Raw genomic sequence first — 27,342 nt, 5'->3', positions numbered from 1 at the left:
AGACTTGCAAATCTGATATATTTCAGAGTCTTGAAACAATGGAAGACTGTACTATCCCCTCCATATACGTATACACTAACCAGGCCTGTCGAAGGCCATCCCAAAACATCATCTCGCCATGTCTATTAAAACACACAATAGAAAGAAAAATCGAACGCTCACGTTCGTAATATTAAACGCCATACCCATGCAGTTCCACCTAATCACCGTCTCCCACTCCTTAAGAATCCCGCATCTCCGTGTCCCTCTCCCCTTCTGCCGCGCTCTCAACATCACCCTCAAACGCCTCCTCTGATGCATCACCAGTCCCAGCGTCCTCCTTGATGTGTCCGTTCATTTCCACAGTAGGTTGTTCGGTACCGTCCTCAGCAGTCTCAGAGCCTTGCTGCATCAACTGCTTTTGTGCATGGTACGTCTCCTGGTCAAGGTCCTTCTTTGCCGCCCTACATGCAGCTGCGAACCACTCCTCCAGACGGTTCTTCTCAAGAAGCTCCCTCAGGACATCGTCGTCGAGTAGGTTGTCTTTGATAATCGGCTCGCGGAGATCTTCAGCCCCGAACCGAACGCAGAGTTCGCCATGCGTACACCCAGCACCGATGAGCTCGGGGATGGGGCGGGGATAGACGACGCGAGAGAAAGGGTTGTCGTCTGGATTCAAGAGTTAGCGGTGGTATGTAAGTGAGGATGGAGGGGGTTAGAACGTACCGATCATTTTCAGAAGACTCTTGAACGTCCAGCCCGCTGTTGTGTTGACGAGGAACTCATTGAGCGTAGCGTCGGACATGTCCTTGGTATTATTGATTTCCGCCCAGTTATCCTTGATCAAGAGGCGTTTCCAAACGAGTTTCACCAGTCCATCGCGTGTAGTACGGTGGATAGCGTGCCAATTCACAACCAAAATCCGGAGTGCAAGCATGAATTCATTCGTCTGCACAAGGGACGTCGGCTCCTCGCTTTCATCGTATGTCATAAGCGTTAGGATATCGATCATTAGCGCAGCATCGATAACCTTGTGGTGGATCAAGTTCTCGAAACCTTCCTTCAGGATAGCTTGATGTGCAGGGCGATCTTTGAGTCGGCCTTGGCCGAGTTCAGCCATCAAGAGTTCCACGGCGGAGTCATCATCGAGAGCTCCTTCGATAATAGGAGACAGACGGTCGAAGACTGCTTCCTGGATCTTGGCGTACTCGAGTTGGTTGTCGGTGGTCGTTACTTGTCTGTCACGAGCTTTTTCAAGGCGATTCATGTCTTTGCGTTCTTTCTCTGGCTGTGGCTTTACACCAGGTTTCACCTCCTTCTGGCATAGCATGGACAGCTTTGCTATGGATAGCTCGACACGGTTACACCACGCATTGGTTTCTTGTCTCGTGGCGGCGTCGTAGAGGGCCTCAGCGGCTGCCTCGTAATTCTTTTCGCCACAAACTTCATTGATCCATTGCAGTCTGGCGCGGGATGGATCCGCTCGTAAGTACCTTGTGAGCGCTGGCTGGTTGAGGTACTCCTTCATGAAGATTTGCCCGGATTGGTTTTCCTGGATGTATTTGGAGTAGTACGCTTCGGCCCATTCGTCCCCGTAAAGATCGAAGTATCGGTTGATGCGCTCCTTGATCCGGTTGAGTTTGACAGTGCTCTCAGCCTGTTCCATCTTGCTGCGAGTGTTGGCTTTCTCCCCCTCAAGCCAATTCGACTCGTCCCAGATTAGGTCAACAAGAGTAGGCATGTCGCGATACCGCTCAGCGAGGTTCATTCCATCAGTCGCGAGGCCTATCTCCATGAGGCCGTGGATGTGTTGTGGGCGCACTTTTACATTCCATTCTTCCCTCAAGCTTCGCCCCATCTCCCTCTGCTTCTCGTCGCTCTGTTCGAGTGCCCATCGGAAGCGTTCGATATGAGTTTCGCAGCCCATCCTGACAAGTCGGGGGTTGTCTTTGCCGATCTTCTGGGCGAGACCTTCTTGAAGACCTTCCTCGTACTTCTCTATTGCCAGATTGCGTCCAACGTCAACAAGGCTCCGGATCGAACTCACGATGTTATGAGAGGATGTCCAGAAGTGGGGAAGAACATCATACCCAAGTCCAGCCCTGAGAATACCGTCATCCAGAGAATCCGGCTCAAGACCATACAAGACAAGGTTCGCTTGTCGGAACTCGAATGCGGTTTCCAAAGTTACAAGCATGACATCCGACCCTTCGCTGAGCCTTTGCATAATCGAAGGCTGTTCTTTTGCGCCCTCCTTCATATAGAAAGTTCGCAGATAGAACCAACCCCAGGGGATGAGTACACCAATATGGTCGACGTCCTTCAGGAAGAATTGCCGAATAGGGTCTGTCTCGCCAAGTTCGGGTTGAATGTTTGTCTTGTACCGCTCGTTCAAAGCCCTGACGATGTCGCTCATGAGAATCTTTTCCGGGTATGCCTCAGGGTGAAGTTTCTGATCTTGAAGTTTGTCCTGGTACCAGGTCCAGAGTTTGTGTGCCGCCGCAAGCTTCTCAGCATGCCACAACAAACGCCACTTTGTTTGGAATGACACTGATGGGTATTCGGATCGCACCTCAGAGATCAAAGTGCGAAGGGCCAATGCTCGCTTCTGATATTGGTCGTCCATGGAAGTTGTGACTGTCTCGAGGTTGTCATACGACGAGCTGATTATCCCGGTGCTAATGTCTAGTGCCGCCTGTGAAGTTTCATCCTCCGGGAACGAGAATCGCGACTTGATTGAGAAGTCTAACACAGTTCCAGGGATCAGACTGAAGAATGTGGCTTGCTCCAATTTACTGCGAGCGGTGACTCTCGATCTCTCCTTGTCTCTAGCGTCCGTCGTCGGTGGTTCCACGCTAATCTGGACGATTCCATAATTCTGGATGAAGACCGTAGTGATAGCCTGTTTGCTCTTCCGGCTCCCGTGTTCTAGAGCAGTGCCAGACACTACCACAGGAATGTCACTGCGGAAGTAGATGGCGTCCTGGAAAGGTAAGCTGGTTCGTCCAGAATCGGTGAGGAGTTGTGCTTCAGGGCCTTCGATTGGCTCAGTGAGAGATGCAATAAACATAGCGCCTGGAAATTGAACGAATGCTGTGTGTCCAGGCTGAGGAAGGAGAAGTGTGCCGGTGGGCTCCTTTGGTAACTCATTCTGACGGAAATTGCGGACTGGAATGGCTCTGCCAACCTTGCCACTTGTGTTTGATAAGTCCACCTCGAGAAGAGCATAATCTAGGGAGTCTCGGCCGGCGAAGGCCGCAAGTACCAAAAGCCTGACGGACCCTGGAGTCTGCTGTTGCTCCATTATGGCAAAGTCGAGCACGCTCATGTCGTATCGGGCCTGTGTCTCAGGTGCGGTATCCCCCTGGACCGCAGACAACATATCGACATGTAGGTTAATCTCTTGCTTGAAAATGTGTTGTCCTGACCAACTCAAATCCCATAGCTGAAACAGCCCGCTCCGTGTCGCCGTAATGACCTCCATCTGACCCTTGGACTCAGATTGGCGAGCCCTGACCGAGGCGATGCTCTTTCGAACAGCGCCTCCAAGTAAACCCTTAAGGCTGAAGAAACTGCCACCAGAGCCGCTCGGGGGGTTGATAATATTTGTAGCGATGCCCGGTCGGCCTTGTGCATCTCGCAGGGTCAGCTGCGCCAGTCTCCCACTACTGAAGATCAGAATGTAGCCCGCGTGCTCAATGTCCACGAGATCGGTTATGGTCTCTCCAGAGTACAGCTTCACAGACCCATCCACCCCCTGCTTGCGTTGTGGAAATTGATTTCGAGCCTCGGCGCTGTCGATGTTGTCCCAGAATGTGATCTTGCCAGTCGAGGGCGCGACTGCGACGACACCAAAGTCGTTTGTGGGACCGTTTCGAACAATGGCACCCAGAGGTAGGGGGTCCGATACCTTCAGACCAAAGGGTAGAGGCAGAGAGACAACTTTTGGGGGGCCAGCTGCGGCGCTGTAGTCCCAGACGAAAGCGCGGTCGGTAGTCAGAGCAAGTGCGAGGCTGGCGGAGGCGAGGGCAGATGCATGGAATGGGGCTGTTGATGTGTGTTAGTCGGCGCGTATTGGTTGAAGGAGATGACATACTGTTCGGGCGCAAGAGAGCTGTTGGGAAGCCGGGCAGCTTCTTGACGCTGTAATTTGCATTCTTCGTCTGAAAGCAGTCACCCATTAGCAGCAAACAAAAGTCGAGTCCCTTGCTTCAACCTACCAGCAGCTGTGTGTTGTCCTCCTTTGGCGCGCGTTTTGGTGCTGCCTTCTTCTCACGGACAGGCATGTCGACCAACACGAGCGAGTTCTCGACGCTGCTGTGGCCGGCATGGCCGTTCATCATCACGCTGCCATTTTCTTTCACGTGCACGTCAGTCACGACGTGGAAGCTTTCATCGGAGAGCTTGCTACGCTTGCGTCGCGACTGTTGCTGCAGCCCATCAGAGTTGCGCTGGCGTCGCCGGGGATTGCGCAGGGAGCTGCGCGCGCTCTGGACTGATGCTTCTGGCGAGAACATGATGGAGGTGATGAGAGGTGATGGCAGGTGAGGTCGATGTAGGGTTGATGGCGAGACGCGATGGAGCGCGCCGTTGGTAGTTTTGGCTCCTCGATGCGCGGTCGCGAGGTTGACAATGCAGGCATGCGATTGTTTTCGACGCTTCGACGCTCGACCACAGGGATCAATCACTAGCTCGACCGGAGTTAGCGTTCACGTCCACGTCCACGTCACGTCAAACTCACCTCTCATTCTTTCACTTTTACTTCACAAACTCGTTAGACTCTATCAAAGTACTCGAAGAACTTGACGTGTGGTTCCAACGTCTCACATTCGAAACGATAAAATCATCTGCATGTAAGACGTCTGTATACGACCATGGCTTGACGACCAACTTGATCCACACACCTCTTTCGCATACATCTGGCCTCCATACCTTCTAGCGTCGAGGGGCTCTTACATAACAAACTCAGTTACATGTCGTTTCACGTGGTCTAAAACGAAGTTTGCCAGGTCAACTTACACTTGTTGGTTATACGGCAAGGGCTTTTCATGATCACGCTTCAATAGTTGAGCTCTGACAAGCAAAAAGACTCGCGAAATGTTTGTGCCTTCTCGATAAAAGAAGTATGGTTCTTTGATATGTATGATAGTATTGGTTTGTCATTTTACATGGTTTGATCGTTACTCATGTCCGTTGCAGATCCCTGTAAATAAGCAAAGAAAACGCCGGCGATACTAAGCCTCGGCCAAGGGCATCTTCCTACAGCTACCATAATTATAGGCAACGAGGGCTCCAGAGAGAATGTTGTACATAGAGCGGAAACGCTTAGTCGAAAATTGAGCGACAAGTCTTCCACCCGACAGATCATGTCCAGCAGAGGCTTCCCACCAGTCAACTAGCCAGTCAACTAGCAGCCATACCGAAGACGATGTGTCATGTCCTTCAAGCTTCCCTCTTGGTCAACATAAGGTGTTTAGAACTTCTTGTTGGTGGTGTCCTCGTCCTCGACACTCTTGTCGGTGGACGTGGTGCTCTGCTTCTCGAGTTCTTCGCCAAAGGCACCGTGAATCTCCTCTTCAAAGACGGGCTCGGGCTCGATGGTCTCGAACTTGGTCTTGAAGTCCTTCATCTGGAAGGTCAACGAGTTGCTTCGACGACGGGCGTTGGTGAGGTTGTAACGCATATCTTCGACTTCGTCGCCCTCGCGGCCCCTGTTAAGCAATCATTCGTTAGTGATTGCTTCATCATGGCTTTTAGGTAGAAGGTGAGGCTGGCATGGGGTGATATGGGTCGGGACTCAGCAAGCTGGCTCGGAGAGAGCAGCTCGAGACATATGTGAGAAATTGACTTACCAGTTTCCCTTTCCGCCGCCGTCCTTCTTAGTCTTTTGTGGGTCGGCGTCAGCGTGACCAGTTTTGGCAAAGTAACGTGGAAGCTTCGATTCACGCTCAGCAGTGCCATCGGCAATGCCGGCGTGATCGCGGTCAGTGAACTTGTGAGAGCGGGTCACTGCCTTCAGTCAGCATTCGAAGTAGACAGCAGTTGCCAATACCGATTGAGTTTGATGGAGCATTGAGCAACTGAACGTGTTCAGACATGCTCAATGTACAAGCAAAGGAAGCTATGGTGAGCAAGACGGGAGATAGGACTCACTGATTGATGAATGTGATTGAAGTGAGATGGTACGGGATGAATGGAAGTCAACGGTGGGCGATGTCGAGTTCAAGTAGTCGGAGACGGAGAGCTCGGAGCTTGAGAGGTACTGCGGATCTTAGGTCATGTAGAGGTCGCGTGACGAGCATGGACCCACAACAATGGCGTATCTGGTGGTGAAGCACCATGCAAGACGACGCGGCAGAATGTCCGTACCTTGCAGGAGCGTAGTCAATCCGGGATCGGTGACAACGGATGGTAATCACTCAGTGTGCTCGTGTGTAATTGCGTGATAACGTCGTGAGAAGAGGTGCGAAGATGTGACAAAGGAGCACGCGAGAGCGGGGAAGGAGCTTCTTTGTATGTCACCATGAGCAATTGGTCCAGGATCCTGGGTGATAAACGGCCTCCAGAAGCTTTTCTATCAGCCCATGGCGTTCCAGATTGACTCGTCAACTGCTACCTACCATTTTGTGCTATCTCGTGAGTATCTAGCTATCTTCGTTCCTACGTCATGGGTGTCTGATTGATGGTGAGAGTAGCGTGCTGCTCTCTGTAGGACACATGCACACATCTCTTCAGCACCCCCTTCCCTCTCAGGGCACAGTTTCGATCGTTTTGATCCCACCGTCCAACCTCCAACCCAGCTTGAAGAGGGGAACGGCCTCCATGCAGCACTGATGCTTTTTGTGGTGCTACCCCAGATTTTTGAATTCGCGCTAGACATGGGCCGAGTTCCGCTCGCCCCACCTGCCACATCTATCACCTGATCGTTCTTTCCTCCGCTAAATTCCGGCGAATGAGCGCTGGCCGATATCGCCTCGCTGTGGCGTGTCATCGAGGGGTTATCGCCTCGGAAAAAGTTGGAGGTGATTGCTAATCGCCTCTGATAACTTCATAACGACTGTCGCGAAAGAAACCCTGCTGATATTGTCACGACCCGAAGACAATCGCTTAATCGCCCAACAAAACGCTTCTTTTACCGTTGATCTGCATCTCGCCATGTCTCGCACACTGCTCATCGCCCCGCCATCCATCTCAGCGCATCCCGAAGTCCTCAACAATGTCTGGGAGATCCACGACCGCACCTCGACAGACCTGCAGATGTTGGATCGCATCGCAGCCGGCTTAGTGAACCTACCATCCGCCACATACGATGTTGTTCTCCTCCTCACCGACGCCGATGGCACAACACGCGAGAGTCATCGGTTGCTCGCAAGAGATGTGATGAACAAGGTTGTAAGCGCTCTACGCGTGGGAGGGGTCTTCAAAAGTCAGGACGGCAGTCTGCAGGGCTCAGAGAAGACAGAGGCCATATTGGCTGGGTTGGTCGACGGCCCACAGGGTATGACGAAGCCGGAGCAGGAGGAGAGTGTGTCGATACCGTTGAAGTTTGGCAAGAAGAAGACGAACGGTGTGAATGGGACAAATGGTGCCATCAATGGAACACAGACGGCGAATGCAGATGGCTCGGTCCCGTTGACCCTGAACGGCAAGCGCAAATCCCCAGAGCCCGTCAAGCCAGCTGGCGTAGGCTTTGTCGACTTCAGTGACGATCTGGACGACATCATAACAGGCGAAGATGACGACCTCGTCGACGAAGACGACCTTCTCACAGAACAAGACATGGCCAAACCAATCGTTCAACGTAAGTTGCTTATCTACTCTTTTTCAGTCGTTTTACCCCATTCTGACGAGTATACAGCACCAGAATGCCGCCCCAAATCTGGCAAGCGCCGCCGTGCCTGCAAAGACTGCACCTGCGGTATGAAGGAAAAGCTCGAGGCTGAAGACGCCGCCAAACGCGACTCCGCCGACAAAGTACTCAACACGATGATGTTGGGCGACGACGATCTCGTCGACGAGGTTGACTTTACCGTGCAGGGCAAAGTGGGGAGTTGCGGGAATTGCGCACTGGGAGACGCGTTCAGATGTGATGGTTGCCCATATATTGGGTTGCCAGCCTTCAAGCCTGGGGAGGAAGTCAGGTTGCTGAATAACGATATCCAGTTGTAGGTTTCGGAGTTGACGTGTATATGGACTGCATGAACAAGGCGTTACGGAGGAGAATCTGATTGCGAGGCTAGACGGTGGTGATGCATGGATATAGGCGTAAAACATATTTGTCGTTGAACCAAGACATTGGCCCGCAATTGTGTTGATGCTTACGCCTACGCTTCGTATGAAAGACGTCGCCCGATCGAAACTGAGGAGTATTGCAATGGTTCACTCTGCATCGCTGAGCAAAATGTCAGTCTCACCAAGCCTGTCACAACACTCAGGCGTGGTCATATTTGCAGTGTCATCGCTGAGTGGTTCGCACTGAAGGCGTTGCGCATTTGTGCCCTGATGTTGGGTTCCAAGCGCATCGGTCTAGTATGGCTGTTGTTTGAGCCACTTAGCGGAGATGCCCAAGGTTTGAATGTCTATGTCTTGCAGTCTTGAGGTTTCTTCATCCTTATTTTCGGGCTTTGGTGAGACGCCGAGTATAGAGTATGGAGTATGTCATCTCATTAGGTCCAAGGATGTGAAGACTGCTGTGTACATATCGTTCTTGATGCCCCTTATCTTTTTATAATACTGATGTGTCTACTCCTGGGTGCCAGTGTGGTGTCTGCTGCACCACGGGGTCTGGGCAACCAACAAGGTAGAAGAAGCTTTCCTCGTGGGAGTGTCGGTTGTGTGAACTATGGTGAGGGAAAACTGCCCGTACTTAAAAGATGAAGGTAAGATAAACTGGTACCATGAAACCATTCCAGTGAGGCTTCAGAGCCGGTGGAGTCAACTCCTGGCAAAGTGAGAGAGTAAGCACGCAACACAACTGAGAACGTGATAAACTCATCGTGCTACGTTGAAGGATTGTTACCTTTACCTCTCTGGTTCAGTACGTTCCTCATAAAAGCCTGCTCACGAGCTTCAACCCAGACTTCAACACCAGCTTTCCACAATCATAGTACCTTCACAACTATCCCGCAACGACAACGACGATGAGTTCCAAGAAGAAAACAGCCCCAATGTGCTTCAGGTACACTCCCTGAGCAATCACCATCCGTTTGGAGGAGCTAACGCTATACACAGTGCCATCACGCGTGACAGCAACTTCGTCACTGTCCAAGTCGGAGCAACGGCTATCAAGCACTACATCCACGGCTCGCTCCTCACCCAGCATTCCGAATACTTCAAGAAAGCGCTGAATGGTCCATGGAAGGAATCCAAGGAGCGACTTGTTGTGCTCGAAGATGTCGAGAGTGGCATATGTGAGTATATACTGTGAGATTGTGGAATTTGATAGTGTTGACTGATGTCGTTTGTAGTTGGAATCTTCGTGGACTGGCTGTACACGCAAACTGTACCTAATATGGACATCACGGGAGACAATGAGATCAAAGGCTACGTACTCGGTGACCGCCTTGTTGCTCCAGAGTTCCGCCACGCTATGCTCTACGAAGTCACAAAGTGCCTTGTTACGCTCAAAGCTAAACCTGAAGTGAGCAACGTTGTCTACGCCTATGCTCATCTCACTCCATCCGATCCGGTCCTGAGACTTATGGTCGATTCTTACTCTAGCCATTTCGCACGAGAGTCCTCCGTTTCGTCCGCACAAGAACAACAAGCGATCCTCACGCAACTACCACATGAATTTCTTGTGTCAGTTATGGTGAGATACAGGAAGGTTGCGAAAAACTCACTTGAAACTGAGATTTGGGAATGTGACTATCACGGACATGCCTCAGTTGGGGAGGAGCGGAGTTGTCCGAGATATACTAGCCAGATGGACGCCGGTGTTGATTGTGGCAACTGAAGGCATCGTAGAGTTAGGGCAAAAAGATGAAGACATCTTGGCCAAAGACTAAATGGGAGGCTGGAAGCTTTGGCGGAGCGTCAAGATACCAGAGAGCGGTATTTGAGGGAATAGTATGAGATACAAGGCCATGCTAGCAAGCACATGTATTCGAGGCTTGATCTGGAATTACTTTTCAATGGCAGATAAGAAGAGGCAAAGACAAAGTCTAGACGAAAGGGACAATTGAAATTATACCCTTCCCATCCTTGCATCCGCGTAGGTGAGATTATACAATGCTTTCCAACCAAATAATTGTTTTCGAGTAATACGACATACAGTCCAGCATTCAGGCTGACCTTGCGGGTTCGATGATGCTTAGTGTCAAAATTCACCTTCACTTCACCTTCACTTCATAATGGCTAATATCCGCACAGTATTTAAGCCACCTTGACGCCATCTCGACACCAACACACAACACAAAACCTCCGGGTCCCAACCACAGCCGTCAGAGCTATTACGCATCTCCAAGACAGCGACAATGCCGACAATCATAACACCAGAAACTCGAAGCTATGGGTATATAATCTTCACACGAATACAACGTTGATATCTATCAACCTAACAACTCACATAGAACCTTCGCGAGCGAGAACGTCGTTATGGTGGAAGTCGGGCCGGATCTCACCAAATTCTACGTTCATCGCGCGATCCTCATCAAGCACTCCGAGTACTTTAAGAAGGCCTTGAACGGGCCGTGGAAGGAGGCCGAAGAAGGTGTGGTTCGACTGCGAGACGTCGATTGCGATATCTGTATGTGGTGGGGTAATGTTTTCTTGATGACCGCTTTGTTAACGTTATCGCAGTCGAGATCTTCGTCAATTGGATGTACACTCAAACACTACCGAATTTCGAGAAAGATTTGTGTGGTGGTCAAAGACGGCATGGAGACTCACGAGATGAAGGTCTGTTGGTCAGACTCGACGCCTACATCTTCAGTGATCGGATCCTCGCTCCCAAATTTCGCCAAGCTGTCCGTATCGACCTTGTCGATTCACTGGTCATGTTCGACGCCCCCTGTTATAACACGGTGATCTACTTCTTCGCCAGTTCGTCCTCGGATGATTCGATCTTGGACCTAATTGTCGAAGTACACTGTAGGACCTGTATGCCGGATCTTGATAAATATGGCAATGGTGACGAACTCGAACTCAGAAAGCAGCTCCCCCACGACTTTTTAGTTCGCGCCATGGTATGTTTTGCGAAGATGAGAGACAACGGCTGGACTGAAATCGACATTGATGCAGAAGAGTACTATGAGTGGTCGCCATGAAAGGAAAGGGCAGCTGTTGAAGAATAGGGAGATACCGAGAAGTTTCTGGCAGATTCCGAAAGGCAGAAGAAATGTTACGACTCCCAGACAACAGCATGCGGCACACTATCGACTAGAGCGAAATTAGGATGGCGGTGGACAATAGACTCAACAAGTGAAGGATATAATCATTGAAGGGGAAAATACACGCTGCCAACATCGGCTAAGAACGAGAGAGACAAGTCGCACTAGCCAGAGGGCGAGCTTCAACGAAGACGGCGTGCCTACCTCCCTTCGATGACCATAGTAGATTGAGTATTCAAATTCACAGCTACTTATCCACCGTGTTCTTCGGGATTACCAAAAACGTCTGTGCTAATACATCTGATCCATGCTCGTTGTTTTGTAGAAACCATACACGAAATCTGCGGATGTAACCCAGTTCTAGGTGAAGCATATGTAGTGAAAGTGAGAGGCTGGCCAAGACAGAAAGCGCGATAAGGACTTACTTTCACCTTGCCTGCTACTCAAACCTTTAAATATCCCCACAATCCCCCACTCGAACACTCCCCTCCAACCACTCTGAATCAGTCAGATATCAACCGCGAAGACTCAGCAACCATGGCCGACGGCAAATATGTGGAGGCGCAACGTCCAAGGTATACATACGTTGGACACACTGTCCTCACGTCAACATATCTGACCCGTTATCCAGTGCAGCTACGCGCGACGAGATCGTGACAATCGAAATCGGACCCGAACATACGAAACACCTCATTCATAAAGCGTTGCTGATCGAGCACTCTGAATACTTCAAGAAAGCGTTGAACGGCCCGTGGAAAGAGGCTCAGAATGGCGCTATTTCGCTCGAGGATGTCGATTCTGGTACCTGTGAGTCAGAATTTCAAATAACCGAACTGCGGGCCCGCGTATACTTACGTGAAATCAAGTTGACATCTTCGTCGATTGGCTTTACAGCCAGAAGCTTCCCGCTACGAATCGGGATTGGGCCTTTGGGGTTGATGAGTCCGACAACACCATTGTAGCACATGCCCGTCAACTTGCAAGGATCAAAGCGTATACGTTTGGCGACCGCTTCTTATGTTTGGAGTTTGCGAAAGCTGTCCGCAACAGCCTCGTCGACCACCTAGTCACACAGTCACCTTACTACGATGTCGTCATTCATGCTTTTACCAACCTCCCTCCGGAAAACCCTATCCTGAGGCTCCTGGTTGACTGCCATTGCCACGTATTTGAGGAATATATGGACCTTGACGAAAGCGAGCAGCTGCAAAAACGGGACCAGCTTCCACATGCATTCTTAATCCGAGTCATGCTAAAGTACAGCAGGATCTTGGCGGGTGCGTACGAGGAGCTGGATCGGTGCGATTATCATGAGCACGGTTCGGAAGAAGAGAAACAAGAGTGCAAGAAGTCGCGTCGAGAGTAAGCGTCTAAATGCCGGTTTGGATGACAACAGTGAACGACAAGACAATCAAGCTTCTTTCGGGCTGGAAAGAAATCTTGAACGAGATCAACCGCAAGAAGAGTGGGAATCACTGGGATGTGTGGATACGAACGAGAGGCGAGTTCCTCGGGACGCGAAATTGGCGGTATACAAGATACAAGATACGCACGATGGATATTGCGTCCTACTCAAAGCTATACCTGTTAAAAAACTCAAATCCCAGCTCTGTTACATACCATGCCAGGTTCCGTGTTCAAATAACCTCCATACTTCCACACCATGCCCTATGCAGACAAATCCACATCCGTGGAATAACTCCGTCCCATATTGACAATGCACATCTTATAACCCTTCCTTTCGTTCGTGTTCACGCAGAAGGTCTTCGTCGAATGTCATACCGTTGATGCGCTTCTTGGTGAACTCAAATGCGGTGAAGAAAATGGCGTTGACTACGCAGGAGCGGGACATAGACACGCCAAGACCTTGACACTGTCAGTATAGCTGGCTGGTATGAATGGAAGGAAGATTCGTACCTCGATACATCCGAGGGTTCAAGAACTGAATTTTTGGCCTCGTTTGCTTATCTTTGCCTCCGACGAGGCAGTTTCGCTGGTAGATACTCTTTGCGGTGTCGATGGGGAATATACATGCCCAACTGACAAGCCCACACATGCCACCAGCTACGACTACAGCCAGAGGATGTGTAGTTGAAGTTCCACTTGCATTTGCCAAAACCTGCTTCATACTCTCATATGTAACGAAATAGATTCCGGTGCCGATGGAATCTCGAACTGTGTTTTGTCAGCAGACTACCACTTTGATGCGTCATTGGCAGTGCTCACGCAGATGCAGATGGAACCCAGAGTATAACCCTCGCCAGCCCCTATGCCTAATAAGGTTCTGCGCAGTCTTGTACGTCCCGAGATTCTGGTAGCTCTTTCGCACCGCGTCATCCTTGCCGCCGCCGTCCTTGCGGTCAGCCATCAACACGGAAATTTGAGCGCTCAGCTTGGTCAGCTCGAAAGGGCCTATTGACCATGTCAGTCAAACTTCAAACTAAAGGCATGTCGCATCCCACGTACAGGCGATCGCTGTTATCGTAGCACCTGCTGTCGCGCCTGCAAGTCCAAAACATGTGATAGTCGATAGTGTAGGCCATGCACCTCGTGTGTTTGCGATGGCGAGCGGCGAGCTCCCGGTATATTGGTGTATCCAGTCATCGAGCGCATATTTTGACCGCTGGTATATGGAGAAGGACACGGTTCGGACGAGTGTAATGCTGAGGAGAGGTGACCACACGCCTATGACGCGAGACGCGAGGTGTCAGTTACAGTGCACAACGTCATCGATTTGATGCGCAAACTCACCACGCCAGAAACCGTGGACTCCTTCACTCGCGTATGTTTGGCGAACACAGTCGGAGAATGAATTGAACTTGTAGCTATCCAAGGTCAGCGTTCAGCGGTCTTGGACAAAGACCTGGTCTGGCATACGCTTGAAGTCGTGTCTTTACGGAGTCCAGAGGATACTGACAGCTGTTAGCAGACAATTTTGGTAATACTAGGAGGGCAAACAAGCTCACGTACTGCGGCAATTGTAGAGAGCAAGCTGCTAGAGCTCGCAGCAACCTCGGTCCTGTACTTCTTGGTCCATCGTTTCGCCTGCTCGCTGCGCAGTACCGCGCGGGAGACGTCGGTCAGATCTCGCGGCCTGGTGGAGAGAGTCTTGATCTCCGGCCTCGTTTCTCCCTGCTCGGGCATACTGGCTATCGCTAGCTGTGGAAGACGGGAATGTCTTCCTACGGCAATCGCGATGAGACCAGTAGCCGGGCGTGATCCATCAAGCCCGCGTCTTCGTGAAGCTGATGAGGAGTCTGGATATGCGCGACGATTTTTGAAAAGAGGGATTTATTGGTGAGAGGAAGGTTGAGCGGCAATGGCTGAGAGTGCTCTGAGATGTTTGGGGCGCGTGGTGATGTAGTGGGGCAATTAGCAGCGAGCTTCGTTATTCGCTGCAGGGTGACGAGCTACGACATGCACTGCTCTATTCGGAGAAGAGCTTCATCGACTGTTTGAATACATCACTGAGATCGTCGTTGTTTGGATGTTCGTTTTCGAAAAGCAAATACGACTGCTACCCCGTCCGTTAACACGTCCCAGCTGTTTGGAGAATGCGGGGGTTGACTTTCACCACATGTGAAGCTTGCAGCCACAACGAACATTTACATAGCTTGAACGAATCATAGCTCGTCTCTATGATAGCTACGACACATCAAAGGCTGCTGGTTTGCTGCGTGTATTTGAACTAACCACGCCGTGCTACACGAACACGTTGGGAGCCTTCAGTTCTCGTGATCACAAGCTCATAGTCTGGAGAGTAAAGTGTATGATCCTTACTAGGAACGTACGATGGGAACTACCGGCCGCGGACATGGCACCAAGATAATTCGGCTCAGTCAAGCTGATATGTACCCAGCTTTGCCTGGCTGCCTGTATCAAGTGGAAACAGTCCACAGTGCAATTTGAATGACGTCCAAGCGACAGGTTATGAGTAATCCTGACACAGTTTGGCTAGACTGGTTACGATAGCTTATGTATTACTGTGTAGGAACCTTGAAACACAATGGAAACGCCAGTACGCGTCTACTCTGAATCGTTGACTACTGGCAAATGTGTCTGACCCAACTTTTGAACGTCGTTGTACCCCATATTCGATAAGGACAACACAAATACATCACACTCCTCGCTTGCACCCTCGCCTCACCCCTAGTCCTTCTTGCCCATCAACCTCCTCAACTCCTCATCATTCCCACTCCTCTCCGTCCTCCCCTTCTCACTCTCTCCCTCCGATCCCTTCTTCCGCCTTCCCCCCAAATCCCCCAGAAGCGCCTCCTTCAAACTTCCTCGATCATCATCGATTCTGTCTAACTGCCCATGTCGCCTCAAGCTCTCCTTATGCCAGCTAATCTGTCCTCCATCCGCCTCCCTGTGTTTCTTTGCGTTGAGCTTTGCGGCGCGTATCGACGTGCGGGCATAGACGAATAGTAGACCGGCCATGGTAAAGGCAGCTAGAGGGGCCATTACAGTCTGGGAGTGTGTTAGTTGGCTTGATTAACGGAAGATAGATCGGGTAAGGCGCACTCGGCCATTTATTATGCCTCGGTTTTTATGAAGGCGGCCTGACGTTGGCCTAGAAGTTTCGCTGAGGCCATCAGGGCCTTTGGGCATGGAGAGCCTGCCACCCATCTTGAAAGTCGCGGAGAGTTCGCTAAGGAGTAGCGCTGCTGTGGATGAGGATGCTCAAGCAGTCGCGATGTTTTGCAGGCTGTGAAAAGGTGGTGGTGTGATATTTGCTCCAACTACCTCAGGTGGGATCACAAATGCGCGTACAACTGTCATTCGTTGGCATGTCTCCGACCAACGGCTACAGAGTAACAGGTTTAAGTGGCGAACATACAGTTGCTTTGAAACACGTTCACCAGATGAGCTACCGAGTGTCGTGATGGAGAGATGTGAGATCGATGAGCTAATGGCCAAGGGAGCTACCAGAAACGGCAAAGCGCCATGCATGACTTCCGGCAGCCTCCATGTTTCGTCATCACGAATTTGTGAAAAGTGCATTTTCTCCAATACCCTGTCGCGCAAACGTCTGCTTCAGTCGCAACTGTTATATATAGAGAGCTGTAGACGCTCTTCAGCTTGCCATTCGTTCCTTCCGAACGTCCTTCCTATCGCGGTCTTTCCCGCAGCTTTGTCTCTGCGCATCGAGGCCCTGGACGATTAGAAGGCATTAGTAAGGTCCAGTCTACATTCTACCGATCGCTGGATTCGAGCTGCTCTTGCGTCATTCCATAAGTAGACACTGTGCCCCACGCTGCAGTCTTCATGCGTAGAACATTTGTCTGTAGGCTACGAGCTCTGTCACCGAGTCTCTATTACACTACCCCTCTTTCCGCAAGCCAATCTTTCCTATCACGGTCCCACTTTCCCTCCACTTTGAAGGTAACACTGGCGTCAGCGCGTCTTTCACACCTTTCATCCCACTTCTCTACAACCAGCCCCACCATGGCTTCTACGACCAAAGAATGTGACTACCTGGTCATAGGTATTGGAAGTGGAGGTATCGCCTCGGCTCGACGAGCTGCCAAACACGGTGCCAAAGTCATTGCCGTCGAATCGAAACGATACGGTGGAACTTGCGTGAACGTAGGTTGCGTCCCGAAGAAGGTGACCTGGAACGCAGCGGCTATTGCGGAGACGTTCAAGGACGCGAAGGCGTATGGATTCAGTGTGGGGGACCAACCATCATTTGACTGGCCATACTTCAAGAAGAAACGCGATGCCTATGTTACGAGGCTCAACGGAATATACGAGAACAACCTCAACAAGGATGAGATCGACCACTTGAAGGGGCGCGCAAAGTTCGTCGCAAAAGATGAGGTTGAGGTTGCCCTCGAGGGTGGAGGCACCCAGCGTGTCAAGGCGAAGCACATTCTTATCGCGACTGGCGGACGGCCAATAGTACCTGATATTCCTGGAAAGGAGTTGATCATCGATAGCGACGGATTCTTCGACCTCGAAACCCAGCCCAAGAGCATTGCCACAAGCGGCGCAGGATATATCGGTGTGGAGATGACAGGAATGCTCCACGCGCTCGGCACGAAGACACACTTCTTCATCCGCGGCGACAAGCTCCTGCGAACCTTCGACCCCATGATCCAAGATACCGTTACAAAGGAGTACGAACGCCAGGGCATCAACCTCTACAAGGGCACACAGATCACAAAGGTTGAGGAGGCCGGCAACGGACTGAAGCGCGTCACTTACCGCAACACCGAATCGAAGAAGGAGTCCACTATCGAAGTCGAAGTCGTCCTCTTCGCTACTGGCCGCGATCCTGAAATCGAAGACCTCCACATCAAGGACTTCGACATCAAGCTCAACGACAAGAAACACATCGTGACCGACGACTACCAGAACACCTCTCTCCCCAACATCTACGCCATTGGCGACGTGTGCGATCGCGGATTCGAGCTTACTCCCGTCGCCATCGCAGCTGGACGACGTCTCTCCGACCGTCTCTTCGGCGGCAAGTCGGACGCGAAGCTCGATTACACCAACATCCCCTCGGTTGTCTTTGCACACCCGGAAATCGGCTCAGTGGGCCTGACTGAGCCCGAGGCCCGCGAGAAGTATGGTGACAAAGTGAAGGTCTATAAGACAGAGTTCACTGGCATGTACTTCGTCATGATGGAGCCCGAGGAGAAACAGCCCACCGCATACAAGATTGTCTGCGTTGGCGAGGAGGAGAAGGTCGTTGGACTGCACATCTTGGGTCAGGGGAGTGCAGAGATCTTGCAGGGCTTTGGCGTGGCAATCAAAATGGGAGCCACAAAGAAGGACTTTGACAACTGTGTGGTATGTATCATTCCTTTCCGCTCGTCCGAGCTTGCTTCCCGTATCTGCATATGTGGTCGCAAGGGTCTGTGCTTGCGTCATAAATACCCGCAGCTTGGGGGAGCGTATGCGGCGATGCTTGAGCTATGCTAACCAGTGTGTAATTGGCAGGCTATCCATCCCGTTTCGGCTGAAGAACTGGTACGTGCCCTTCCCTATAAGATTCTACGGCTTCAATGCTAACATACGCTAGGTCACCATGACTTAGCTTCTCCTAAACATTACAGCCTTAGGCGAGACAAATCCGTCAGACAAGAATGTCCATATTTATGCCGTGCTCTATCCGTGTCATTTCCGCGCAATGCTATGCGCTCGCTTGACGTTCCTGACAGTGTGATACTGTATACATACACACCATATCAAGGATACCAACTGACACAGGCACCCAGTCAATGTGATGACCGTTGCCGCAGCCGTACCACGTTTCCCTACATGCTGATATGCAGGTAATATTGTTTCCGTGCATCTACCCTGCTAAGCTATCCGAAACGTTTTCAGTATCTCCTCACTCATCTTATATGCGCGAGTGGATCGATGTGGCTGAGCGCTTTTGAGCGTTGGACTACAGAAGGTAGCCGCGTCAGTTCGGTTCGCATACACGCAAGCAGGTCAACCCAATAGGGAGATTAAGATCTGTCTGCCGTGGAAGGGTGATTCGCTGTGTGTGAGACAGGGATATGAACAACCCACACCCACCTGGACAGGGGTTCTCTACCCCAGTCGTTTCCCCCTCGCGTGGTCTGTTGATAATTTCTACCAGGTATATGTGTGGACTGCCGCCCAGCCACGGGATAAACGCTCATCTAGCATAGGTACCAGCAATGTGAAGATGCATGACGGCCTAGCCTGTTCGAGCGCGGTGTTTTTCACTCCGCCCTTGTTCGCATGAAACTCGTCTCTTTGTCACGATCACATAAGACAAACCAACATGTCCGATTGTGACAGAAATCTCATCACGGCTTCACATGTTTCGTGAGGCGAAGGTAGGCGGAACCGCATTTGCGAAAAGGGACATCTTGGCGTGTGCAGCTTCATCTAAACAAGATTTCTTGTGGCGGCCAAACGGTAACGCCTCCAACTTGTTTTTTTCTGCTGACTGCTGCCCAAACCGTCACGCCACAGATCCTGCGCCTGCGCCCTGGCGTCGCCCTGCAGTAGGTACGCACAAGGCTTCTTTTTCCCCACATCCGCATTTGCAGGCGCCTCTCGTAAGCCGCCAAGCAGGCGTGAACATGCGCACGGGGCACGGGGCCATAAGGCACATGGGCAAATCAAGAACTCCGAGATTTTTAACCTATGGCAAAAATATAATGTCTATTTCCCTCTCCCTTGGATTCTTCTATCGGCATAAGAAGCGTTACATCGATTATCTCCTAGGACGCACTACATCGTGTGCCACTTCCAACCTGCCCGATATAGAAATGTGACTGCTACGCACCTATCTACAGCGGGGGTACGAGGGTACATTGTACTGCGTTAAAGCTGGCGATCTCAAAAGGACATTCCAGAAGTAGAATAGACGTCCATTCACCCGGCACTAGAACGGAGAGCCGCGATCGCCCCTGCAGTAGTTGTCATTGGTTATTGGGGTGTATCCTTGCGGAGTGTTGTGTCGAGTCCGGGGGGGGACGGGCATGGAGGTCATTACGATGGTATCTCACTCACACACACTTGCGTTACGAGGTAGATGGCTACACACCCATTCAGCTGAGGGACGACTAAAGCTGAAACGGCCCAACAGACGGCTAGTTGTAGATAGACGATCTGCTTCCAAGTTCAGCTGAGCGGTGTCTTCGCGAGTCGTTCCTTATGCATCCTTTGTTTTCGATTTTCGGGTCCGCCACCCAACGCGCACTGAATTGGTAATAATAGCGGCAAGCGGCAGCGGGCATGGACAGCCATGCTTTCGGTCGTCCAAGCAAACGTCCCGATCGCGATAAAAACGGCCACGGGTTCTGGGGTAAAAAAAGCACATGCCCTCGACTGGGGGGGCGGTGGGATGGGTCGGACCTAGTGCGAAGACGAAGCCGAAGCCGATGATGCGCTCTACATACGAGTCAATCCCCAGCTTGACTCGACAGAAAAGGCATTCTCCGCTACCCACCGGTTAAATTACTGCTCGGGGGAATCTGGCCGAAGCTTTGAAATAGACGAGCGGGAAGCGCATTTGTGGGGAAATGAAACTTCGTAATACTCGTACCCTCAATGTGACGTCGACGACGACATGGTTTTGGAAACTCCACGGAGCACCCTTGTAGCGGCAAATAGTCTGGAATGTCACGATCGACGTGTGGATCTTGTACAAGGCATGGGGTGGAGATGAGTTTGCAAGGCCGGTTACAGCACAACATCTTCTTTGGGTAGTGGGTTTGAGGGTATAGATATTATACAAATACATAGATATTTAGTGGCGGTCGTGACGTGTTTCATCAAGGCCGCTTTTCCAAAGCTCAAGCCTGAGCGTTCCCAGATGTCCAAAGGATTCCAATGCGCCGCGTTGTTCTCTTGTGCATTGCCTTTTGGCAGACGCGCCCGTAACGCCCATAGCCGGAAAAAAATAAGCTTTCAAAGCTGATATGACATATATCGAAATAGAAGTTTGAGTCGCCGAAGAATAGTGACTTGTACCGCATAGCAGTTCTTTCTTTGTCCCCGCCTCAAGCTCGATACGGATAGCAAGGTGTAATGGTTTATCCGCTTTGCCCACTCAGGAAGAAGTCCAGCTCGCTCGGTCCACCCCTGCTAACCTCGTTCTCTGCAAGCTGCTCCAGTAGACTCAAAAATGGATCTTTGCTGTCGGGATCCGTATGCACAGACGTGCCTGACGTACTCCCGGCGCCAGGAGTCGGCTGCTGATCGTATGGTGTTGGCATGCTGAGCATAGGATCGAAATGTGAAAACGTGTTTTCATGGCCGTTGCCATTCTGCAGATTCAAGTTTGCCGCACGCGGAACAGGGGACGGCGCCAAGCTGGCAAACTGCGGAAGTGGCGAGAACGAGAAGTTGGGCGAAAAAGGCAGGGCTAGACCATTGCCGTTGGTTGTGCCGGGAAGATTCAATGCACCGTTGTTCGGGGGTGGTGTGAATGGTGGAAATGCGGAATTGGGACCTTGATTTGCTTTCGCGTCGAGAGGACTTGGACTTGAGTCGGACATTCCAGCGTTGGATGGTCTGGACTCGCGTAGAATTGGAGGGTGTGTGGATGTGGTGGGTGTTGGTAGCGGTGCTTGCGACTGCACTGTCTTCGAGCTTGTGGCTGTGGATCGACGTCTCTTATTAGAGTGTCCGTTAGAATAATGTGAAGGCTGTGACTGAACTGGTTGTGAGTAGGACTGAATGTTTCCTATCACTCCACTGTTCATGTACATGTTGTTGCGCTGTTCGATGTTGTATGTTGTGAGGCTGTTGATCGTTAGAAAGAACAGCCAATGATATTGCAGCTGTTCCTCACCTTTCGTGAATCGATTCCACCGCAATATCAGTGAAAGTGATGTGCGATCCATCGAAAATCTGACCTGGATACCTATCGAAGAAGTCTTCAAGCTGAAACACTGGCGCATAGCGCATTGGGTTGCTTGCCAGTGACTTGACGAGTTCGGTGTGGCATCCGTAGATCGTCTGCAGTGTCTCCCGCTGATGCTGCGCACCAGCCCAAATGAATCGTAACTCGGAAAGTTGCTGCATCTCACGGGAGAGAAACTCTGCGCTCACTGAGAAAACTTCTCCTTCCCGGCTGGGATAGTGCGCTCCGTGTACATGGATGGTGCCAGCCGTGGAAACACAGTAGCCTACGAACGCTGGCCAATCGATGATTGATGATGCTCTCCCTATCTCGGCCAGTTCGGCAATTGCGTTCGCATGCAGAAAGCAAAGGTTCGTAGCTTCGATTTGCCAGGGTTGATGTTGTGAGGTACTGGATAGTTCTGCTAGGTCGACTGGTAGGAATGGTCGGTACACAAGGCAATGTATCAGGTGGTACACCAGCTTCGAGAGGACTAGTATTGTGCTGTCTGGCTGGCCAAACAGGGCTTCGATGGACGTGAAAGTGTCCTGTGTGTCCGAGGCCCAGATGTCGAGTTCGTGCCGTATCTTGGAGAGATTCGATAGCGAGTGCCAGGGGAAGTGCGAGTCGCCCTTGACCCCTCCCGCCGCCAGGTAGCGGTTTGTTATCCCCAGAATTCTTGATATGCCAATCAGCATACCCATGCTTCCTTGCCCGCCTTTTCCGGACCCGCCCATGTATTGCAAGTTGGAGCCGTTTGGGAAGTAATCCCCTTCTAACAACATTGCGCCTGGGTGCATCTGCCAGCTAGGTAGGCGCAGCACAATCGATTCATCCGCGATCAATGACGGTCTTTTGGAGCCGGTAGCTGCGAAACGATCCATGAGATAGCATGACCAGAACAGTCGCCGTCGGCCTTCTCGTTCGGCTGGTGTGACCTTCATACCCGTTGGCAATTCGCGGTGGAGATCAAGCGCAATGGCCATGCTGATCGCAGAAGCTAAGGTTCACAGTTAGCCCCACATTGACACCAAAGTTGTTCTGTACATACTCAGTAGCATGAAAGTCTTTTTTCCTTTGCCCAGTTGATGGCTCGCCTGCGAGAGCAACATGAGCGTCTGCAGAGCCTCAATAGAGGGCTCGTCTATGTCCAGCTCCATTCGAGACCGTCGCGCATATTCCTGGCCAATTCGTACTGCAGAGTTGTATCCTCCAAAATGAGGAGCATATCTATACTTTGTTAGAATGGTTGCATTGCTAAGCTCATGGAAGGCGAAGCGTACCTAGCGCTCACTGCGTAGATCGCATAGCCCAGATGGCCAGGAAGTTGATTCGCGTGTAGACGCTGCCGTGTTGTAGTCTCGTCCAGGATGTAATATGGCTTTCCATGTATCCTGGCAAAGTATGTGTCGAGGAGGAGTTCGGGGGCGAGAGTGGGTGCTTGTAAGCTGATTGCTGTTAGCAAGGTGTTGACTCTCTCTGTGGAGGTAGTCTATGGGTACCTGGGCTCCACAGGAGACATTAGCTGGTTCGCATGGTTCGGAGCACTCGCAATGTCGAGAGTAGGTTGTGATGTTGATGGTGAGCCACTGGTGGCAGTGTCGTCACTTGTATCTTGTATTGCGGAGGGGTCGAGTTCTGTGAGATCATCACTCTTTCCCTCTGTGTGTAAGCGCTTTTCCAGGCCATCGACCCGCTTCAGTAATGCTTCAAGAACATCGGTTTTCGGGCCTCTTTTCTTGGGGACAGCATCTGAGGCTCGATGTTAGCTCGTGTGCGCGGGTGGTCAAGTGCCACTAGAGCATAAAGCTTACCGTAGACGCATGAGCAGTTGAACACTTGACAAGCTTCACATGTTGGCCGTGTACGATTGCATTTGATCTTGACAGGCTGTCAGCAAGAGTAAAATAACGGGGGTGGAGAATGGGCACCTTTCGCTTGCGACAGCTCTTGCAATTCATTGCCTCGCGAGGCTCGTTGGAGACTCGGCGGGCCGGCAGACGATCGATGCCGATCTGCGGCCTCGACATTGCTGCTGCCATTGCTTGCGAGACCTTGGTAGACATTGGAAACGTGTGGAATGCAAGACAATAACCATGATCTGGTGGAGAATAACAATCGATCGCGAGCAAGACCGTTAGGAGAAGAAGGTACAGGTGACAGGATATGCACGGGCGCGAGATGGATGTTCAAATTAAGGCCTCTAGCAGTGGACTCGGACAGGGTGGGCTCGGACAGCAAGGGCTTGGTGAGCATCTGCGGGAGCGCGCGCCCACTCCGACAGCAGCGATTCAGTTCGTGCGTCCCTGTGGCCGGCAATGCCAGTCAGAACGGCTGGGGGTGCGCGTGATGGCGATCTCGGGCTATCAGGATGCGGCGGTGCAGCGGTGCAGGACACCGTTAGGCCAAGGCGTTTGATGTTGCATCTCGGACGGGCGCTGACAGTGCAAAGGGCAGCAAAGCGTGACAATCATGAGGCCAGCGGGGAGTGCGGGACCCTGGCACGCAAGACAGCGCACCGGGCTCGGTCAGTGCAATTTGAGCCTTAGATTACACTCGTCTCACGCCGCCCGCTCCGTGTGGCTTAGTGTGCCTCAATAGCGCCGGAGGCACGACCTCTCAAGAACCTGGAAAATCTGGGGTATGTTGTCTGCAAGCGAGCCTATCGAGAACTACGCTCCTTCGCGCGCATGGTTGCATGCGGTGTGCTCCGGGTGCAGCCCACGAGGTCCTTGTCAGCTTGGCCGCTTCTGGACATCCTGGCTAGCTCACGTCGATGGCGAAGCGATTGGCGGTAACGCGCTGCGTCGAAAGGCGGTCACACGCATGACACAGCTTGTCAGGGTAAACTTGGTTTGATCGATTGACTAGGTACAAGATTCTAGAAAAGACCCCTCCCAGAGGCCAGACGCACAAAATCATAACACACGTTCTGACCGACAAGAAGCCTGATGGTTTCCACAGTAGTCCAGGCCGACACGTCCGCGATACCGTATGCAGTCCAACCTGCCGCGGTAGCCATTGCCAGTGGGTCGACCTTGCGGGTTCCACTGGCCAAGTCAACAAACACTTTGCCTGCAGACCTCTTGCCGACAATTCCATGCCCACTGGCCTTATCAACTCTATAGTGCTTCAGCAAGGGCACCACCAGGAGCGACTTTTCCGCAGGCAGGGCAGAGATGATAACAAACGGCTGTTCTAGGCGCTTGACATCTTCAACAGACCGGACCGGCTCCACATCTGTGGATAGTGGCCCGTGTGACTTGAACCCAATTGTGTATATGGGTCCAATGCCCAGGTTCTTCAGCGCAAAGATGGAGGCTGATGCGTCAGCTTCACTGTTGGCCAGCAGCAATGCTGCTCGGCCGCTGTACGCTGACGGCACGAAGTCGCGCGTCAACGTAGCACGGATACCCTTCCATCTAGTGTTATCACCAAACAATGACGAACTGCTACCTCCCGAGCGCACCAACACAGTGTCGATCTGTCCGATGGCTTGCGCAGCGTTGGACAGAGAAGGAAGATACGCCGCTGATGCCGATACCGCTAGCGGGGGGTTGATGTACGCTCCTCCAAAATTAGGACGTCGTAGGATGTGCTCGATAGAAGCTTTTGGCGCACGCACCGCAAACATGAACGAGTGCGGCAGGCTAAGCTCGTTGAAGCATTTTTCGAAGAACATGGCCTGAGATGTGGATCGGAAGCTACCAATACCGTATATATCCTGTCTGGCCATCTGCCCCATGCTATGGAGTGCCGCATTGATCTCGGCAGCGCTTAACTGGCCAGGGGCTGCGATGAGAGGAAGGAGTGGGTGGGTTATCGGAGTGAAGATCTTGTTCATCGTCCTTGATAGCTGGCCCATGGGACCCATGTTGAGCCCCGAAAAGGGCGGGTGGGGGTACTTGGTTTGGATAGTGGAACGGAAGTATTCAAGCTCGTAGTTCTCCTGCATCGACGTGACGAGGGCGTACATCTTGACAATGTCCCCGTACGCCGCTCCGCGTTGGAAGAGCGTTTGCGTTTCAGGCGCGGTCCATTTGAACGAGCCCGAGAAGTCGTGGAACGCAGAGATGATTTTGCTACAGCCCTTGTTCTCGGCAAGTTTCCTCCTAATTTCCTCGGGCAGCCACAGTTCCACATCAATGTACTCGCAGCCCCATTGAATTGCGCGCGCAAGGTATTTGTAGAAGAGGCCTGGATCGTCCATGGGGAAGCGGCCGTTCTCCCTCGTGCATCTTGTCGTGTATATGATGGGCAGCTCCGTGCGCTGGCGCAGGGTCATGACCTGCTCCCCAACATACTTCAAACTCGGGACCTGGCTGACGCTTCCGTTTGGCATAGGCTCCTCGAGCAGATCCACTCGTATCTCTATCGCGTCTGCGCCCACGGACAGAATGTCCAAGTTGGGGAGTGCGGCGTGCACGTCGGGGAAAGTCGTCGAAATCAGCGTCGTGCGCGCCTTCTTGGTGAGGTCGCGGTGAGGGCTGATCTGGCCCAAGACGATGGAGAGGAAGCGCGCCACGTCGCGGCGGTAGAAGGGCGCGCGCGTGTAGAGGTACTCGTAGTCGCAGCGGTCGGTGAGGGCCTCGTTCCACTCGTGCCCGCCGTCGACGCGGTGCGTGTTGATCAGCAGCCTCGAGCGGTCCCAGCCGTCCAGCTGCGAGCCTACCGCCGCGCTGCTCATGCCATAGATGGTCGACGACGGCCCTGCCTGTGCTTCCTGGACGGACGCCGTCGACGCCCACTCCTGTCCCAGCACGTCGGCGAAGATGCTGACCATGTCCTCTTCCCCACCATCGTGCAGGATGAAGAGCGACGGCCTTTCGCCACTGGGTATCTCACGGACGTCGAGGACGGCGCCTTCCTTGAAATGGGTGACGGGCACGCTCCCAGCCTGCACGAGTGTAGACATGAGAAGCGTCAGAGTGGGCTTTGCGCAGTCGCGTGCTGTGCAGGGCTGAGCGCGTTAACCGTAGGTGTTGAAGCCGTTGATGCGAAGCCGTATGCCGGCGAGGATGCGACGGGCGGTATTCAATTGACAGTTTCCAAGATCCCTTCCTACCATCGCCGTAATATCGAGGAGGGTCCGCCCGTGGGGCTATGTCTGGAAGAATGCAAACGTCTCAGATAGCTGCTGGCTACAGGGGCACTTGTACAACGAGATATACGACGAGTGGAAGATCTGATCGACGTGCGTTTGAAGATTGATAGTGAGATAGCACAGTATCCTGACCAAGCAGAGGCACCAGCCTCCCGGATAATCTGCGGGTTTGTCTTTTCTAGACCCGTCCTATGGCTGGACAGTGAATATGCCGTTTCTAACGGCACTACGGGTCGCATATTCTGGGGTTGAGCCCGCGGGTCAGAGCGGGAACCATGGCACATTCGCCGAGAGCTGGCGTTGAAGTTCCTCCGTCGGCTCCTTGGTAGGCCTATAATTTCGCACCAATCAGCCCTTTCCCCAGAATTGAATCTCGCGCTCCGCCAAGTCCATCGCGAACGTTGCCATGGCCTCCCTCGACAGATTGCTGGCGGGCCATTGGGGCGGAAGCGACCGTGATACGATTCTTTGTGCGGGGGATTGGTGGAGATGGTGGAGAGGGTGTCCCACGGCCAATGTCGTGATGAGTACCAAGCTTTCCAGCCGACACTTCATCACGAGCTTCGTTCTGTTCGCTGTTCGAGGCC

General features: G+C 52.1%; 10 protein-coding genes across 10 annotated transcripts; 4 read left to right on the top strand and 6 right to left on the bottom strand.

Annotated features, from left to right (window-relative positions):
* Positions 1-130: 130 nt before the first annotated feature.
* On the bottom strand, positions 131-4,612 carry P153DRAFT_368426 (uncharacterized protein). The gene is made up of 4 exons (XM_033668509.1): positions 4,200-4,612; positions 4,076-4,142; positions 706-4,026; positions 131-648 (listed from the first exon to the last, which is right to left on the bottom strand). The coding sequence occupies exons 1-4, from the start codon at positions 4,494-4,496 to the stop codon at positions 221-223; spliced, it is 4,113 nt and encodes a 1,370-aa protein (XP_033521470.1). The 5' UTR covers positions 4,497-4,612; the 3' UTR covers positions 131-220.
* A 463-nt stretch (positions 4,613-5,075) lies between these two features.
* On the bottom strand, positions 5,076-6,397 carry P153DRAFT_344365 (uncharacterized protein). The gene is made up of 4 exons (XM_033666046.1): positions 6,290-6,397; positions 6,133-6,241; positions 5,832-5,988; positions 5,076-5,690 (listed from the first exon to the last, which is right to left on the bottom strand). Coding segments are annotated over exons 2-4 (396 nt in total). The 5' UTR covers positions 6,134-6,241; positions 6,290-6,397; the 3' UTR covers positions 5,076-5,452.
* A 535-nt stretch (positions 6,398-6,932) lies between these two features.
* P153DRAFT_57718 (DUF689-domain-containing protein) lies at positions 6,933-8,351 on the top strand. Its single transcript, XM_033673291.1, has 2 exons — positions 6,933-7,780; positions 7,844-8,351. Exons 1-2 carry the CDS (start codon positions 7,135-7,137, stop codon positions 8,146-8,148), a joined length of 951 nt encoding a protein of 316 aa, XP_033521468.1. The 5' UTR covers positions 6,933-7,134; the 3' UTR covers positions 8,149-8,351.
* Positions 8,352-9,119: 768 nt separating this feature from the next.
* Positions 9,120-11,569, top strand: P153DRAFT_398448 (uncharacterized protein; the record flags this gene model as incomplete). The annotated part of the gene is made up of 5 exons (XM_033671642.1): positions 9,120-9,157; positions 9,211-9,389; positions 9,447-9,780; positions 10,551-10,726; positions 10,780-11,569. 5 exons carry the CDS (start codon positions 9,120-9,122, stop codon positions 11,244-11,246), a joined length of 1,194 nt encoding a protein of 397 aa, XP_033521467.1. The 3' UTR covers positions 11,247-11,569.
* A 206-nt stretch (positions 11,570-11,775) lies between these two features.
* On the top strand, positions 11,776-12,675 carry P153DRAFT_432919 (uncharacterized protein; the record flags this gene model as incomplete). Its single annotated transcript, XM_033672997.1, has 3 exons — positions 11,776-11,884; positions 11,941-12,116; positions 12,176-12,675. The coding sequence occupies exons 1-3, from the start codon at positions 11,847-11,849 to the stop codon at positions 12,673-12,675; spliced, it is 714 nt and encodes a 237-aa protein (XP_033521466.1). The 5' UTR covers positions 11,776-11,846.
* Positions 12,676-13,035: 360 nt separating this feature from the next.
* P153DRAFT_424404 (mitochondrial carrier) lies at positions 13,036-14,453 on the bottom strand (the record flags this gene model as incomplete). The annotated part of the gene is made up of 7 exons (XM_033672485.1): positions 13,036-13,175; positions 13,227-13,484; positions 13,536-13,721; positions 13,776-13,994; positions 14,061-14,134; positions 14,187-14,221; positions 14,280-14,453. The coding sequence occupies 7 exons, from the start codon at positions 14,451-14,453 to the stop codon at positions 13,036-13,038; spliced, it is 1,086 nt and encodes a 361-aa protein (XP_033521465.1).
* A 770-nt stretch (positions 14,454-15,223) lies between these two features.
* P153DRAFT_424403 (uncharacterized protein) lies at positions 15,224-16,180 on the bottom strand. Its single transcript, XM_033672484.1, has 2 exons — positions 15,834-16,180; positions 15,224-15,779 (listed from the first exon to the last, which is right to left on the bottom strand). Exons 1-2 carry the CDS (start codon positions 15,936-15,938, stop codon positions 15,459-15,461), a joined length of 426 nt encoding a protein of 141 aa, XP_033521464.1. The 5' UTR covers positions 15,939-16,180; the 3' UTR covers positions 15,224-15,458.
* Positions 16,181-16,757: 577 nt separating this feature from the next.
* On the top strand, positions 16,758-18,357 carry P153DRAFT_358714 (uncharacterized protein; the record flags this gene model as incomplete). The annotated part of the gene is made up of 3 exons (XM_033666824.1): positions 16,758-18,110; positions 18,261-18,290; positions 18,343-18,357. The coding sequence occupies 3 exons, from the start codon at positions 16,758-16,760 to the stop codon at positions 18,355-18,357; spliced, it is 1,398 nt and encodes a 465-aa protein (XP_033521463.1).
* Positions 18,358-20,839: 2,482 nt separating this feature from the next.
* Positions 20,840-23,717, bottom strand: P153DRAFT_295888 (uncharacterized protein; the record flags this gene model as incomplete). The annotated part of the gene is made up of 7 exons (XM_033664058.1): positions 20,840-21,551; positions 21,601-22,651; positions 22,703-22,881; positions 22,935-23,099; positions 23,154-23,409; positions 23,466-23,532; positions 23,583-23,717. The coding sequence occupies 7 exons, from the start codon at positions 23,715-23,717 to the stop codon at positions 20,840-20,842; spliced, it is 2,565 nt and encodes an 854-aa protein (XP_033521462.1).
* Positions 23,718-24,532: 815 nt separating this feature from the next.
* P153DRAFT_358712 (aldolase) lies at positions 24,533-26,566 on the bottom strand (the record flags this gene model as incomplete). Its single annotated transcript, XM_033666823.1, has 1 exon — positions 24,533-26,566. The coding sequence occupies one exon, from the start codon at positions 26,564-26,566 to the stop codon at positions 24,533-24,535; it is 2,034 nt and encodes a 677-aa protein (XP_033521461.1).
* Between the last annotated feature and the right edge of the window lie 776 nt (positions 26,567-27,342).

The sequence above is a fragment of the Dothidotthia symphoricarpi genome, assembly GCF_010015815.1.
Source record: "Dothidotthia symphoricarpi CBS 119687 unplaced genomic scaffold P153scaffold_15, whole genome shotgun sequence".
Classification (NCBI taxonomy): Eukaryota; Fungi; Ascomycota; class Dothideomycetes; order Pleosporales; family Dothidotthiaceae; genus Dothidotthia; species Dothidotthia symphoricarpi.
This window is presented reverse-complemented; position numbering and strand designations above follow the sequence as displayed.